We start from the raw sequence: 14,703 nt of genomic DNA on the forward strand, positions 1-14,703 counted from the left end.
ACTTACCTCTATCGACTTCTATCTCTTGGCTTCCAACTATCATTATCCAGACAAGAGATGGAACAAGGATATACTGTGGATTAAATCAAGTCATGAGACACTTTTCAGTTTCTTCCTCGCTGAGGATATCAAAGACTCCCCAACACTATAAAATGTATCCACCCCAGGTCATTTTGTATTTGTTATGATTATTGTGGGAAATAACATGGAGTGTATAAAATGCCCTCCTATGAGATACACTTTAGTGTTTGAAAGCCACTGTCACATTCTACCCCGCGATCATCACTTACCTCCAGGAGCTCGTCGATAAACTGACTGCGCGTCGCTGGGTTTTGCAGGATAGTCAGAGCATCAGGGCCACGAGCCACACCGTCTTGGTCTACAAGATGGGCAGGAGTATAGAAAGGATTGAGGAGGGAGAGACAATGAGGATTGATGAAGTAAGAGTAACATTGAATTAGCAATATGAAAGTGAACTTCAGGTGGCCAACACACTGCGCTAGGACGCCTAAGGGTAGCTATCGCGCTCTACAAATAGTCTTTTCATTTGATTCATTCATTCACACTGGAAATTGACCGAACTCCAACAAAACCGCGCTCATCAGGAATATGAAGTGCCATAAAACCTCAAGACTCAGGACTGATTGAACCCACAAATCTGTGTGTGAAGTCAATCACCAGGAAAGCACACTACCCTGGTCTTGTCATCACTAGAAGCACCAATCGCTTAGTACAACTGCCATGGGCCCTAATGCCAGCAAGGGAAAAGGCCTCTCATCCATTGGCTCTGTAATAACAAGCACTGGCAAAGCCAATAGGTCTCAGCAATGCCCAAGCAATTGGCCTTGTCAATGTGAATGTCTTTTAGTCATGTTGTCTAGCAGCACATCTGCTGTTCAGCATGGCTGAAAGTCACTGAAAGCCCAGAATCACAGGATGTTGAGCCGACGCCGAGTTTCTTCGCCCCCTCCATGCTAAGTTTATTGTCCTGACCCTCCCAACACAAATAAGTGCTATGACGTGGCCTACGCTGGCCACTTCATAGTGCTTTTTTCAGCACCTAAGTATTGTTGTATGTGGGAAGGTTGCAGATGAGACTTTGCGTGATTTACTGTGAACCCTAAGTTGGTGAGTAGTTGAATAGTGGCCTGAGTGTGATGTACACACTGACTGTATGAGCTGGCTTTTATTAGCCAGTCGTCGAGATATGGGAAGACGTGAATCTGTTGTCTTCTGAGATGAGCTGCAACTACCACCAGGCACTTGATGAATACTCTGGGTGCTGTGGTGACTCCGAATGGGAGTACTTTGAATTGGTAGTGTTGATCGTCCACTACAAACCTGAGGTATCTCCTGTGAGATGCATGAATGGGAATATGAAAGTAGGCGTCCTTGAGATCTAAAGTGGCAAGGAAGTCACCTTGTGAAAGGAGAGGAAGAACCAGTTGCAGTGTGACCATGTGGAAATGGTCTGATTGTTTGTACGGGTTGAGGGCTCTCGGGTCTAGAATAGGTCTTAGATAGCCATCCTTTTTTGGAATTAGAAAATACAGAGAGTAAACTCCTGTGTTTTGTTGGTGCAGGGGAACTGGTTCTATTGCCCCCTTCTGCAGGAGTGAGATTACTTCCTGTTTGAAAAGCGATAAATGTTATTACATCAAGGATAAGAGGGCTAGAAGAACATTTGGCTGAAATTACCAGAAAAGAAAGTGCAGGGGCTTCTCACAACCTAAACAAAGCTAAACTAGAACTTAAGCTGATAACGTTACGATGCGAGACTAAGACATTTTTAAGAGACAAAGTTACGACTAAACTACATAAATATAAATTCTCGCAATAGGAGAGCGGCGATAGAATAGGTAAAATCCTCGCTTATAAAATCGCTGACGATAGATCTACTTCTTTAATCAAGAGCATAAAAGGCGCAAATGGTATTAAACCTACTAGTCCAGAGCAGATATTGCAACAATTTGTAGAATACTATACTAAATTATACACCCCAGAGGGCGTCCCCCCGATAGTGGAAAATTATATTAGAAACAACTGGCGGCTAGAGAAGGACATAGTAGATATGGAAGAACTGGAAAAAGACTTCACTAAGGAAGAACTAAAATCAGCTATCTTCTCTCTTCCCTCCGGGAAGGCTGCGGGGGATGACACATTGCCGATTGAAATTTATAAAATATGTTGCGAGGAATTACTTCCAATATTTTGCACAGTTATTAATCAGATAGGTACAACAGATAGGGCCCCGACCTCTTGGAACACTGCTAAAATTATTATTTTTATTTTTTTTTAAAAACCACCTACGGAATGCGGGTCTTACCGCCCAATCTCCTTAATTAACGCTGATGCCAAGGTATTCGCTAAACTAATCGCTACAAGACTTTCCCCCCTCATGCCTAAGCTGGTTAGTGAACATCAGCATGGCTTCGTAGTAGGCAGAGATACAACTTAACACGTAAACACGGCTATTACTCTGTTTGACATAGCAGCCACTAATCCCTCCCCACTCGGAATGATACTACTCGACGCTGAAAAAGCTTTCGACCGAGTGGGGTGGGATTATCTCTGGGTAATTCTTAAAGAAATTGGGTTTAAAACTAAATTTCTAACGAAAATTCAAGCACTTTATGACTGTCCTAATGCTGTAATTGGGTATGATTGTTTACTTTCTTCTAAATTTTCAATTTTGAGAGGGACCCGGCAGGGATGCCCGCTCTCTCCCTTATTATTTGCTCTTGCCATGGAACCTTTTATTAATGCTATACAAGAGCAGGTGTTGATAAAACCATTCACATCTGGGACAAGATCGCTTAAAATTACTGCTTACGCGGACGATTTGGCAGTTTATACAACTGATGTGATGGAAGCTATGGCAGGAATTATCAAAGAAGCAGATGCATTTGGTGAAGTTTCAGGATACAAGTTAAATCTAGGCAAGACTCAAATTATAGCCAACTATAAACCACAGATACCAGTAACGGGAATATGCCACGCTGCCACCTATCTAGGTATCAAGATAACATCTAACATCAAGGATATAATGGCATTGAACTATGATGTTTTACTAAAAGACACTCAGGCTCTTTTAAAAAAATGGCATAAGGTGCCTTTAAACCTTATTGGGCGAATTAATCGTATCAAAATGAATATTCTGCCAAAATTCTTATACTTATTTAGAAGTATTCCTTTGAAGATAAATAAAATATTTTTTAGGAAGCTAGACGGCTTATTGGGCAGTTTTATATGGGGCTTTAAAAAGAATCGTAGAGCACTTTCTTCCCTGACACTACCTTTTATTAAAGGAGGGCTTAACTTTCCGGATTTCAGAATGTACTATTTTGCATCATTTTTGCTACGGTTACAGAGCTTGTTTAATTCTAGTAAACCATATTTCTTCCACCAATTTATGCAAGGATCAGATTCCTCACAATTGTTGGCCAGAAATAATGACCCAAATTATTTTAAAAGAGTTAAGTTCAAGACTGCGAAAGATATAATCAGTATATGGAAGATAGTAATGACTCAGAATAAAGCAACATTCTATCATTCTCTTTTATCCCTTTGGAATAATCCGGGATTGCCATGTATTTTTAGTGATTCAGGATGTAAAATATGAGCGAATCGAGGTATAGTAAGATTGGGGGACTTATATGGGTCATCAGGTTTCTTGGACTTTGATACACTTAGGCTATTATACAAATTACCTGCAAATGCTTACTTTAAGTACATACAAATACGCGACTTCCTTATAGGGAAATTAAACCTTAAAGAGATTGTTGACTCAGACTTATGGCTGTGCATGTATAAAGGAGTGGGGAACAAGAAAAATATCATTAGTCAAGGGTATAAATGCTTTATGGAAGGCAAGATAGATGATTGCCCTAAATTAGCACAGAAATGGGCTCTAAGGTTTACGACTGGTATTTGTTCAAATGACATTTCCTCTTTTTTAAATAAAATTGATACATTAGTCCATTCTTCAAGCTTAAAACTCCAAGCATATAAAACGATATGTCAACTTTACTATACCCCTTTACTAATTAGTAAATGGGCCCCCATCAACGTTCTCAATGATCGTACCAAATGCCCAAAGTGTCATACTCAGGCTACTGATTTAGAACATATGCTGGTTCTCTGCCCTGTTCTTACTCCATTCTGGGACGGCATAGAATATATTCTGAAATCAAAACAACTGATTGAGGTACCATTATCATCAGACATGATCCTTTTAGGTTTGCAACTTAACTCTTCACCATTCCAAGACTTAATTTTTATTTTATTAGCATGTGCAAGGTTGGTCATAGCTCGAGCATGGATAGCGGAACAATCACCTCATGTAAATGAATGGTGGTGCTTGGTGACAGAGATACATCATATAGAACTACTGTTAGCTAGAAAAATAGGTGCTAAAGCACTGGTTAAAATAGGTAGAATTTGGGGTTGCTTGTTTCCTACTAGTGAAATGAACTAATGTGAAATTGAGCCCAGTTTCTTTTTACTATTTCTTTTTACTATTTTGTATCCTCATTTACTTATCTTATTCTTTCTTTTGCTTTCTTCTTTTACTGTTTCTTGTAATATTTATGCAGATTTTGGAATTTCTGTTAAACGAAATAGTCTGTATGTGTTTAAAATGCTTGTGTCACCTTCAAATAAAAATGTTTAAAAAAAAAAAAAAGAAAAGCGATAAATGTTCTAACGTCATTGGACGCTGTTTGGGTGGTATGGTGGGGGGCAGAGGTAAGTTCTAGACAGTAACCTGCGTGAATGATTTGTGTCACCCACCTGTCTGTGGTGATGTTGTCCCAGACAGGAAGGAAATGCTGTATTCTTCCCCCGACTGGAGTGGGATGGTCTGGGGGGAGCGGAGGGAAGTCATTGGGTAGGTGTTGTGGCAGATCTGGTATTATTGGTCTTGTCTCTACCTTTGTTATTGTTGCCTCTGTACCCACCTCTCTGGTAACCTCTGGTGAATGTAGACTGGGTGGGAGCCTTATAAGAGGTGGAGGGGTTGTCAGAGGAGTATCCTCTGGAGGTGTCCTTGTAGAAGGAGCGACGAAAGGAACATCTGGGAGCTTTTGATTGCAATGCTCCCATGGAGTTGGCTGTGTCTGTGTCCTTTTTCATTTTTTCTAGTGATGAGTCGACGTTAGGCTCAAATAAGTGTTCCTGATCGAATGTTGGTTTAGAATAGAAGTTTGTACTTCTGGTTTAAGCCCAGAAATGCATAGCCAAGCATGCCTACGCAGAAGGATACTTGTGTTGACTGCCCAAGAAGCGGTGTCTGCTGCATCCAGAGCACAGCGAATGGAATTGTTGGTGATTATTTTTCCTTCTTGTATAAGGTCATTGGCTCCGTTTTTATATTTTCGTAATATGCCCTATCGTACCTGGCTAACAAAGCTTGAGTGTTGGCAATACGCCATATGTTAGCAGCTTGGGACGCTGTTCTTTTGCCAGAGGCGTCCAAGAGTTTAGACTCTTTATCAGGGGGTGGAGCATCTCCTGATGTCTGAGAATTGGCTCTTTTCCTAGCGTTGGAGACTACTTGTGAATCTTAGGGAACAGGGCCTTTAATATGAGCTGGGTCCGCAGGGGCAGATTTGTATTTTTTCTCGATCCTTGGGTTGATAACTCTAGCCCTAACAGGATCTTTAAAAACTTCTGGTGCATGCTCGATGACCCCTTTTAGCATAGGTAAGGTAGAGGTGGCCCTTTGTGACGTGTCAAAAGTGTCCATTAGGAAATCCTCTTCCAATGGGTCTGTATGTAAGGTAACCCCATGGTATTGTGCAGCTCTGTATAGCAGCTGATTAAATGCTGTGGTGTCCTCTGGAGGTGAAGGTCCAGAGGAGTATACATCCTCCTGTGGAACATTAGGGACATCTGGAGTGTTGTAATCATCCCAGGGGAAGAAGGTGGACTAATGTCTCCTAGTGGGGCTTCCCCTGCACCCTCCCCTGTGTAATTCAAGCTATCATCATCATCCTGTGGTGGGGGGGGGGGAGGGGGGGGGGGGTGGTTTGTAGGAGAATTGTGTGGTGGGGGAGGTGGAATAGAAGGTGGAGGAGGAGGAGGAGGTGATGGAGAAGGAACTGTAAGTGGAGATGTGACAATGTCCCGTTTTTTTGGTGGTTGAGCCGGAGCAGGCGTATCAAATAGTCTCTTGTTTGAGCTTAGGATAAGCTGACAGTTTTGGGGTCTTCGATAAGAGTCTTTTGTTTAGGATCTGGCATAAAAAGCTCTTCTGATGGATGCTGGTCTTTCGGCGGCGACTTTTTAGGTTCGGCTGCTTTACGGGGCACCAGCTCTGGAACGGTTTTGACTTTTGGCTTGGAGCCGTGAGGTTTTACAGTCTCTGTAAGTGGAACTGGTGTTTTCTTGGGTTCCGGAGGTTTTTTCGGTACCAAATTTTTCGGCTCCCAAGGTTGTTCTGAACCTTTAGGGAGTCGAAGGGTCAGTGATTGGTGGTTTCAATGCGGAGTGCTTCGATGTGGAGGCAGTGTTTGGCACGGAAGTGGAGGGCGTTTTCTTTTTCGGTGCCGATGAATGAGTTTCAGTACCGACTGCAGGCTGACTCGAGCCAGAGTGGCCAGAAGGCTTAATAGGCTTCTTAGCCAAGCCCAAGGGCGGGGCATGGGAAGCAGTCTCTTGGTGTGCACCTGGGCCCGAAGGTGAGGGTGTGACCGAAGCCTTTTTGGATGGTGTATGGAGGGGGTCGGAGGCAACTTGTCTACTTACGACCCGCTGCGCCGGAGTGAGGTATACGATGACGGAGTCCTCTGCTTCGAAGGCGCTGTGTTCTTCGACCCACTCCTGTTCTGGAACATTGACGCCCTCTTGGAAGATGTCATCGGGAATGGATGTCGACGAACGAGCCATTGTTCTTCGAGGTCAACGATCTCGAATGGTCTTCTTGGAGCGGAAAGAGGCACAAGCTGCACAGTCTCTGGCCTCGTGCTCCGGTGAAAGGCAGAGGTTACACACCTCATGCAGATCAGTGTGGGGAAACTTCAACCCACATTGAGGACACTTTTTGAATGGAGTCCTTTCCATGAGCCAGATGCTAAGGCCCAGGTAGGCCAGAAGGCCCTCGTCGACGATTGGAATCAAGGACTTCGCCGTTGGAGACTAGGTTTTGCGATCGAAAACAATACCATAGAAAGGGTGAAGGATTGTGCGTCGAAAGTTGCATCGGTAACAACACCAAACTGGAGTGCGATAAACACATCAGAGCCCAATGACAGAAAAATACAATCTGAAGATGGAGCCGATGCCCATGCACACTATCATTCAAAGGAGGAGTCACCTATCTCTTGACTTCCAAAGAATTCTCCAAGACAAAAACAAGTGCAAACATCCGGGCCCAACGCCAGATGGCAATCTATGCATAGTGTGTGATCTGCAGCTCATATGCCTCGAACATATAGCTCCGCAAACCGGGAGCCGTGTAAGGAGACATGCACTTGGTCCAGGAGCTATTGGAGGGCCAAACACAAGAGGGAATGACACCCACATACCATGACAAATGGCATCAACGAAAATGTGAGCAATGCTAAAGTTTACCAATGGTAGGCGATGGACGGCCAGTAAGCCCACAGATAGAACACAACATGTCTCTTTGAGACGGCACATGAGCTGTCTAGACAAGCAGCTAAAAAAAATAGATTTCGCACAGGTGAAAACTATTGGCTTTATCCAATACTTGTGGTGTTTGAAGCTTTAGGCTGGAAAATGTAGTTATTTGCAGTTTAAGACACTAGTGGTAGTGTTGGCAAATTAGCCGTGTATTGGTAATCCTGGGGTAGGGGAGAAGACTTTCTGACACACAAGAGCAAAAAAGAGAGAGCACTGCGGATCCACAGCTTTTCACATCATGCAACGTTTTTATGCGGGCGCAGTGCGTTCACCTGTTATCAACCATCAGAATGTTTCTCTGTTTGATGTGTTAGGGCCCCCGAATCTTGGACAACTTTGTGCCTTGCGAATGGACGTTGACTAATGTGCTGGAAACGGTTTAGCAGACAGATGTGACAGCATTAATAAGCATGACAGTGTACTAAAAAGGTAATTTTATTAAGCATTAATAGCAGCATAAGCATTGGAGTAACAAACCTCACATACCGATTTTCCGCTCGTTAACAAGCAGCAATGCACCAGCTGTTAGCAACTGCCCGCAACGAGGGACTTGGACTCTCCTGGCAGCCCTGCCTGCGGCAACGCATCTGGACATGATTGATTCGGAGGGCTGCTGGTGTGCTCTGTGGCAGGCTGTAGCTGAGGAACCACTCCGGCGGTCAGGTTCACTCAGCAGCTGGTGTGGGGTCAACTTGGGTCCGGTCACAGGATTCATTTAGATTCCCGCGCAAGTGCGAGCTGATGCACTGACTCATTGCCGCCAGTAGCCCAAACTTTCTCATGAACTGCTGGCGCCCACTCGCACTGCAGGCAGCAGGAACCTTCTTTGAAATGTGTCTGACGTCACTCAGTTGCATCAGTAATGCCGCGGCGCGTTGTGCAGGGTGAATGTGTGACATTGTAGCAGCTAAGCAAGCCTCCAAGCCTGTCGGGAGGGCTCAGCAGCGCGCACCTTGAATGCGCGCGCCCACTCTAGCTTAAATTTAGTCAGCAATAGTGCATTAGCAGCGCTCCAGCTTTGACAGCAGAGGAGGAGCTACAATTAATGACTTTTCGTTTCAGTGCGGTGATGCGGACCACCACACTGAAATGAGTTTGTCCAATGCCTGATGCGTGGTACTTGGCAGGACTGGACTCATCCCCTGTAAAAGCCTTCCCTCAGGGGCATAACACAGGCCCATGCAGCTTCTGTGGCATAAGCGGGCCCACAGCCCTTCAGATGGCAAAACAAACCTTCGGGGAGCCATTTAGCCTATAGAATATTTGAGAGATATTGGTGACTTGGTGGTCTGTATCACATTGGGTGGGGGGTGGGGCAACATTTCCCGCTACGCCACTGCCTTCCCTGGTTCTATCAGCATGCAACCTTCACTGATTTGTCAGTTGACTTTGTGGCATTGTCATCAACACCCGGGCCAGCATTTTGAGTTGACATGGCATGAAAATACGTAACATTTGTATACAGTGGCGACAGGTATGGAACGGGGTAGCGGTACGCGGCAGGGAGTGGGCTGGAAAAAAAAAAGAACATTTCCCTTACCTCAACAGTCGAGGTCTCTCCTTCATTGTCTTTCCTCCACTTCTCTTCCCAGAAGCAGGAAACAAACAGGCTCCCCTAAGCCAATCATGACGCTGCTGTCACCAGCATGACCGCAGCGTCACAATAGGTCTGAGCAGCCTGGGACGGCCCTCAGGCAAGGAGCGGGAGCCTGTGCATGTTCTCTGCCCAGGCTGTGCAATACAGCCGGGTGGAGAACATGCTAAGTACGCATGATAGTTTGGCCGACTGGTCAAACCGTTATGCACACTTAAGTGCACCAACCACTCTTCCCACTGACAGCTGTGACGACAGTCAAGCCCCACCCCAGAACTGGCTTCAGCACAGAAAAATGAAATGATAACATTGTGTGATTATCATTTTATTTTTCCTTTTTTTGACTGCTGAAAAGCAGTGGGGTGCGATCCTCTGCCTTAGCGGAGGAGCCGCCGCTGTCTGTATATGTAGGTAAAGATGTGGTCTTTCTTTAACTTGAGCCAATATTTAGGGAAAGAAAAGCCCTACTTTTGCGATCTGCATCAATCAGATGTTCACGTTGTAAGTGATTTCGCCATCTAGTGGTTAAACTCTGAACGGCATCTGGGTTTACCACACTGAAAATAACGGACTGAACAATAACTGACTCACTATGATGACGTCAACCCGCACTGGCAGATATGAGATTAGGCTAAAGAGATTTGTCTAATTGTGGTTGGAGAAAGGAGCAGAACTCCCGATCCCGAGCACCAACACACACCAACTTAACCACTAGAACAAATATAAACCATGAGCTGGATTGGGCACAACCAGCCATCAACTCGGCAGTCTGGTGAATGATAGGGTTGTCACCTTTCCCACAGGAAAAATACCGCCCATTTCTTTAAGTTCTAAGATTCAGCAAAAGCCCTAACACAACAAATAAATACAACTTTATATAAACTCGTCTGTTTTAATTTTTAATACTTTTATTGTTTTGTTTACTTTACCAGGGATCATTAAAGCAGCTCTAGAACACATTTTAAAGTGCTTTCTTCTTATATTTACCGTTTTAAGTACTGATGAGGGGAAATTACCAGCTTTAGGTTATTTTCCTATTTTTTTTTTGCATGGGGCAGGGCATTAAAATACTGGTCATGCCAGTATAAAAACAGCCAGATGGCAAGCCTACTCGTAATACATTTCAAAATCCAAGCCGACATAATCGAATAAAGCAGCATCTTACGTCTGTTATTTGTTACTGTTAATGATGCCTGATGGGTAAAGATAATTTTTTTTCTCTACTCAGGGCGCCCTTTATAAAAATAACGTCACCATAGGTGCAAAAACCATACAACCTGATGACATTGCATTCTATGTAGCGCCTGCACGCAGGCGTTCTCGGTGTAACAGACCATATTTTGTAGTCGAAGGGTCACGTCTCTTTCCTTAGGGTGCAAAGAGAAGACATTCTTTAGGAATCCAATGAAGCAAGCGGCAGCCTACAAATAAGGTCTGTTTGGTCACCAGATAGGATCCTGGAGTTATGATGCTTTTGGAGACATAACCCGCATCATCGAGTCAATAGCTTTGAATATCCTCCAGAGCCATCTCTATCCAGGATGTCGTGATTACAACGAAACACATGTTGGCTAATGCAAAGTGGACTAAAGCACTCTTAAGAGCAAGATTGAACACAACGACTGAAGATGAATTATTATAAATCGCGTATCCCATAAGGCTGTATAGATGTCTATATAGAACCTGCTGGTCCTGATTGCGGATGTTGGGTGTGCATCCCTCCTTTGTTGTGCACCGCATAACTGATCAGACTATACTAGAGCGGAGTGAAATTCAAGTGAGCACTAGGGAACTCAATTCACCGCTTTTTTTATGCCATCTCTGTACATTATTCCCTGGATGTAAAGTTCTATGTGCCATCGATGCAATCATTTTCTAAACGGAGCCCAAACTGTGCAGAACACTTACTTGTCACTACTATCTGTATATAACAGTATACAGCAATTGAACAGCTTTCCCTTGACTTCTCAGTGCAGTAACTATTGATCAATCAGTCTAATGCCATATAACCCTGTAAAGGGCCCTACAAATTACACATTTATCATATCAGAAACCATAGGGGATGAGAAGAAACCAAGATAAGGGTCAGCGAGGAAGGTGGGTAGAACTGAATTGTTTTGCACTTATAATTGTCCAAGTGATTGAAGGCCTTCCCGCTTGCTTGCTGTCTTTTTAGGTCGAGCCTGTCGATGCGCTTGCGCATTGACCTTGGGAGAGATATTGGGGCTTAACCATCGGGCGATTTGATGCTGTGCCCGTGAAAAGCAAGCTCAATGCACAAGCGCTTTGACCTAAAAAGCACGTGCACATCAAAGCCACCAGCCTCCCTCCCACAGGCATCCCCCAGCGTGCGCTGTGCCTCAGGTATTTCTCCTCCCCTAATTTATTCACTGCCCACAGCTTTTACTTTGACGGCTGCCAGGCCGTCTCTCGCCTCACGCTTATCACACCCCCCCTTCTCTCTAGCATGCTAACACTCATTACACAGCCTCTCTCCCATTGGCTCTTCACTTAGTGCACGCTCTTTTCAGCTGACTCGCGCGCTTCGCGCTGATCACACCACCTTTCTCTCCAGCACGCTATCACGCATCCCACAGCCTCTCTCCCATTGGCTCTTCACTTTCACTCAAAACATAATATTCACAAAATTAAATTACAAACGTTTAATCTAGTGCCATTATAAATTACAACAACTATTAGGTAAGTATTATTTACTTTTAACATTTATAAGCCATTGTGATTATAAAAACCAAAAACAAAAAATTAACTACTTTCAAAACGTCAACATAAGTGAAAAAATTATTACATTTACAAAACAATTAGCTCCAACTTTTCTAATGCGAGACCTATTGCATTTCCAATGCTTGTTTTTTCTTTTTAATATATGGAGATCTGTAACCTGCTCTAAATCTTCAAGCATCACCTTCTGCCAGTCACCATTTTTATACTTCTTATACCCTTTTTACTTTTTGTAACTCATCTGTTCCGCCCTCAACTCTTTATTCACATATTACAGTAAAAAAAAAGTCTAGCTTAGCATTCTTCCCAAACACATAAGCAACACGGTTCATGCGACACACTCAAATATATGGACTGGTTATTTGCTTGTTCATCTTCATGTTATTACTGGATATTAGCTACATTAATCAGGGTAGGACTGGCAAACTAATTTAATACCCTCACACACCGTACATTTGACCACATACTAAACCAAGTGACTTCACTCACCAGAATTTTAGCAGTGAATTTAATTCTTGGTCTATCTCCGCGTAGTCAGGTGTGCATTGTTTGGTTGCTGTTATGACAGGTCATGCCAGCGGGAGGGGCACAGTACAAGCTAGTATGTAATGCGAGAGTAGAGGATATGGGGCTTCTGAAAGTGTACATGCACACTGGCAGGGTTTTATGTAACCGTACTTATGTACAAGCATGGACATTGATTCACCAAAATGACAGGGTTGGTGGAGAAGACATCCCCTACCATTTGACCTTGATAGCATCGCAGGAAGTAACGTCCTATGACCTTTGGCACTGAATTCCAGTGAGTTATGCCACAAGACCTTGGTCACTGAAGCCTGGAGTATATCTCAAATTGAAAATATACTGCTAAATCTCATGGAGAAACACCAAAATGAGATTTTAAAAACATTAGAGGTCATGCCCACCGGTATTAATTCATATGGACTACATATTGCTTATGAACTATGTTATTGGCTTGATTTACTACTCATTGCTGAAAATTGTATTGCTTATGATCGCTTGTAAGGAAAGATTACATTTGTGGAGCACAGAGGTGATTATTATGTTCAAACACAATTTTTCATGTATTCACAATGATGGAACTTGGCAACAAGTTTAACAATGTGTGTTTTCTATATTGTTTAATATTATCTTGTATTCTAAAGACTGCACTACAAAATGTACTGATTGAAAAAATTGAATGTGTAATCACCCAGTGGAAGTTGCAGCAAATAAACAGTGCTCACCAGAACATGGTTTACCTTCTGTTCTTGGTACTGCTTTTGCCACATCTGAGGTCACAAAAGCAGCACCATGGGCAGCAAGCCAGGGGTGGCCGCTGCAAACGCACATATGTCCAAGGCTTGCCACTGTACAGCACAATAGTATCTCACTGTGTCATATGGCAGATGTTCAGAACGTCACAGCCTCTACTTTATTTAGCCTCTAGACCAGTGTGCTCCAATGTCGGTCCTGGAGGTCCGGATCCATGCAAGATTTTTAGCATATCCACATTTAGATGAATGTAGTTATCATAAATATGTGGCATGGATCAGGCCCTCCAGGACTGACATTGAAGAACCCTGCTCTAGACAAATGTGTGTTGCTCTTCGCCAGACGCCACTCACCAGGAGTCCCAGATTCCAGTACTGTTATCAGCTCGGGGGCACCATCCTCTGTGATGTTCCAATCTATGGCTCCAGTGTCCTGGAAAGAGACAAATAAGAGTCATGAGGGTCAGAACACAACAATGGACAGCCTGGTCCAAACAATAACCTCCAAGTAACCGAACCCTCAGCTGGAGGCTCAGGCGCACGAACCACCTTTAGGCAGTCGCGCCCTCAGTTATAGACCTGGGCTCCCTTATCATCTTTAGGTAGCTGCGTCCTAGGGTGGAGAACTGGGGCCACTAGCCACTGTTAGGGGCTTGTGTCCAGAGCTGGAGACCTGGGCCCTTAGGTAGCTGTGTTCTCAGCTGAAGACATGGACACACTAATCACGTATAGAAAGCTGCATCCTCGGCTGGAGACCTGGGTCCACTAATAACCCCTAAGTGGCCGCACCCGCAGCTGGAGACACAAAGGTCCAGTATTCCCCACTAGGCAGCGGCGACCTAAGTTGGAGACCTAGGATCCTTCACCACCTCCAAATAGCCGCGCCCTCAGCTGGAGACCTGAGCCTACTAATCACACCCTAGGACCTGCAACCTCAGCTCACTAGTCCTCTCTAGGTGGCAGGACACCTGGGTCCACTAATCCCCACTAGGAGGTTGGGGCCTCAGCTGAAGACCTGGACACACTACTCACCTCTAAGCAGCTGTCCATCAGTTGGGGACTTGGTCCCACTAATCACCTCTAGACATTCATGCACTCGTATGGAGATCTAGGCCTACTAAACCACATCATCCTTAGCCGGAAACCTTTTCCCATTAATCATTTCTATGCGGCCGTGCCCTCAGCTACTACTCTTGACCGCTGCACCTCCAGCTGGAGACAGGATCCTACTACCATCTCTAGGTTACTGCGCCCTGAGCTGGAGACCTAGACTCACTAATCACCTCTAGACAATTGTGCCCTCAGCTGCAGGCCTCTGCGCTCCCACTCAGCTGCAGACCTCTGCGCTCCCACTCAGCTGCAGACCGCTGCGCTCCCCCTCAGCTGCAGACCGCTGCCCTCCCCCTCAGCTGCAGACCGCTGCGCTCCCCCTCAGCTGCAGACCGCTGCGCT

At 44.5% G+C, this 14,703-nt stretch overlaps 1 protein-coding gene across 1 annotated transcript in view; it reads right to left on the reverse strand.

Moving 5' to 3' along the window:
- CDK5RAP3 (CDK5 regulatory subunit associated protein 3) overlaps window positions 1–14,703 on the reverse strand; it is a 62,720-nt gene that overhangs the window by 22,450 nt on the left and 25,567 nt on the right. The window contains exons 10-11 of the mRNA XM_086924287.1: window positions 13,606–13,684; window positions 291–379 (exon numbers count right to left, since the gene is read on the reverse strand). Of these exons, the coding sequence (XP_086780413.1) occupies window positions 291–379; window positions 13,606–13,684 (168 nt within the window). The remainder of the gene's footprint in view (window positions 1–290; window positions 380–13,605; window positions 13,685–14,703) is intronic.

The sequence above is a fragment of the Lissotriton vulgaris genome, chromosome 5, assembly GCF_964263255.1.
Source record: "Lissotriton vulgaris chromosome 5, aLisVul1.2, whole genome shotgun sequence".
Lineage (NCBI taxonomy): Eukaryota > Metazoa > Chordata > Amphibia > Caudata > Salamandridae > Lissotriton > Lissotriton vulgaris.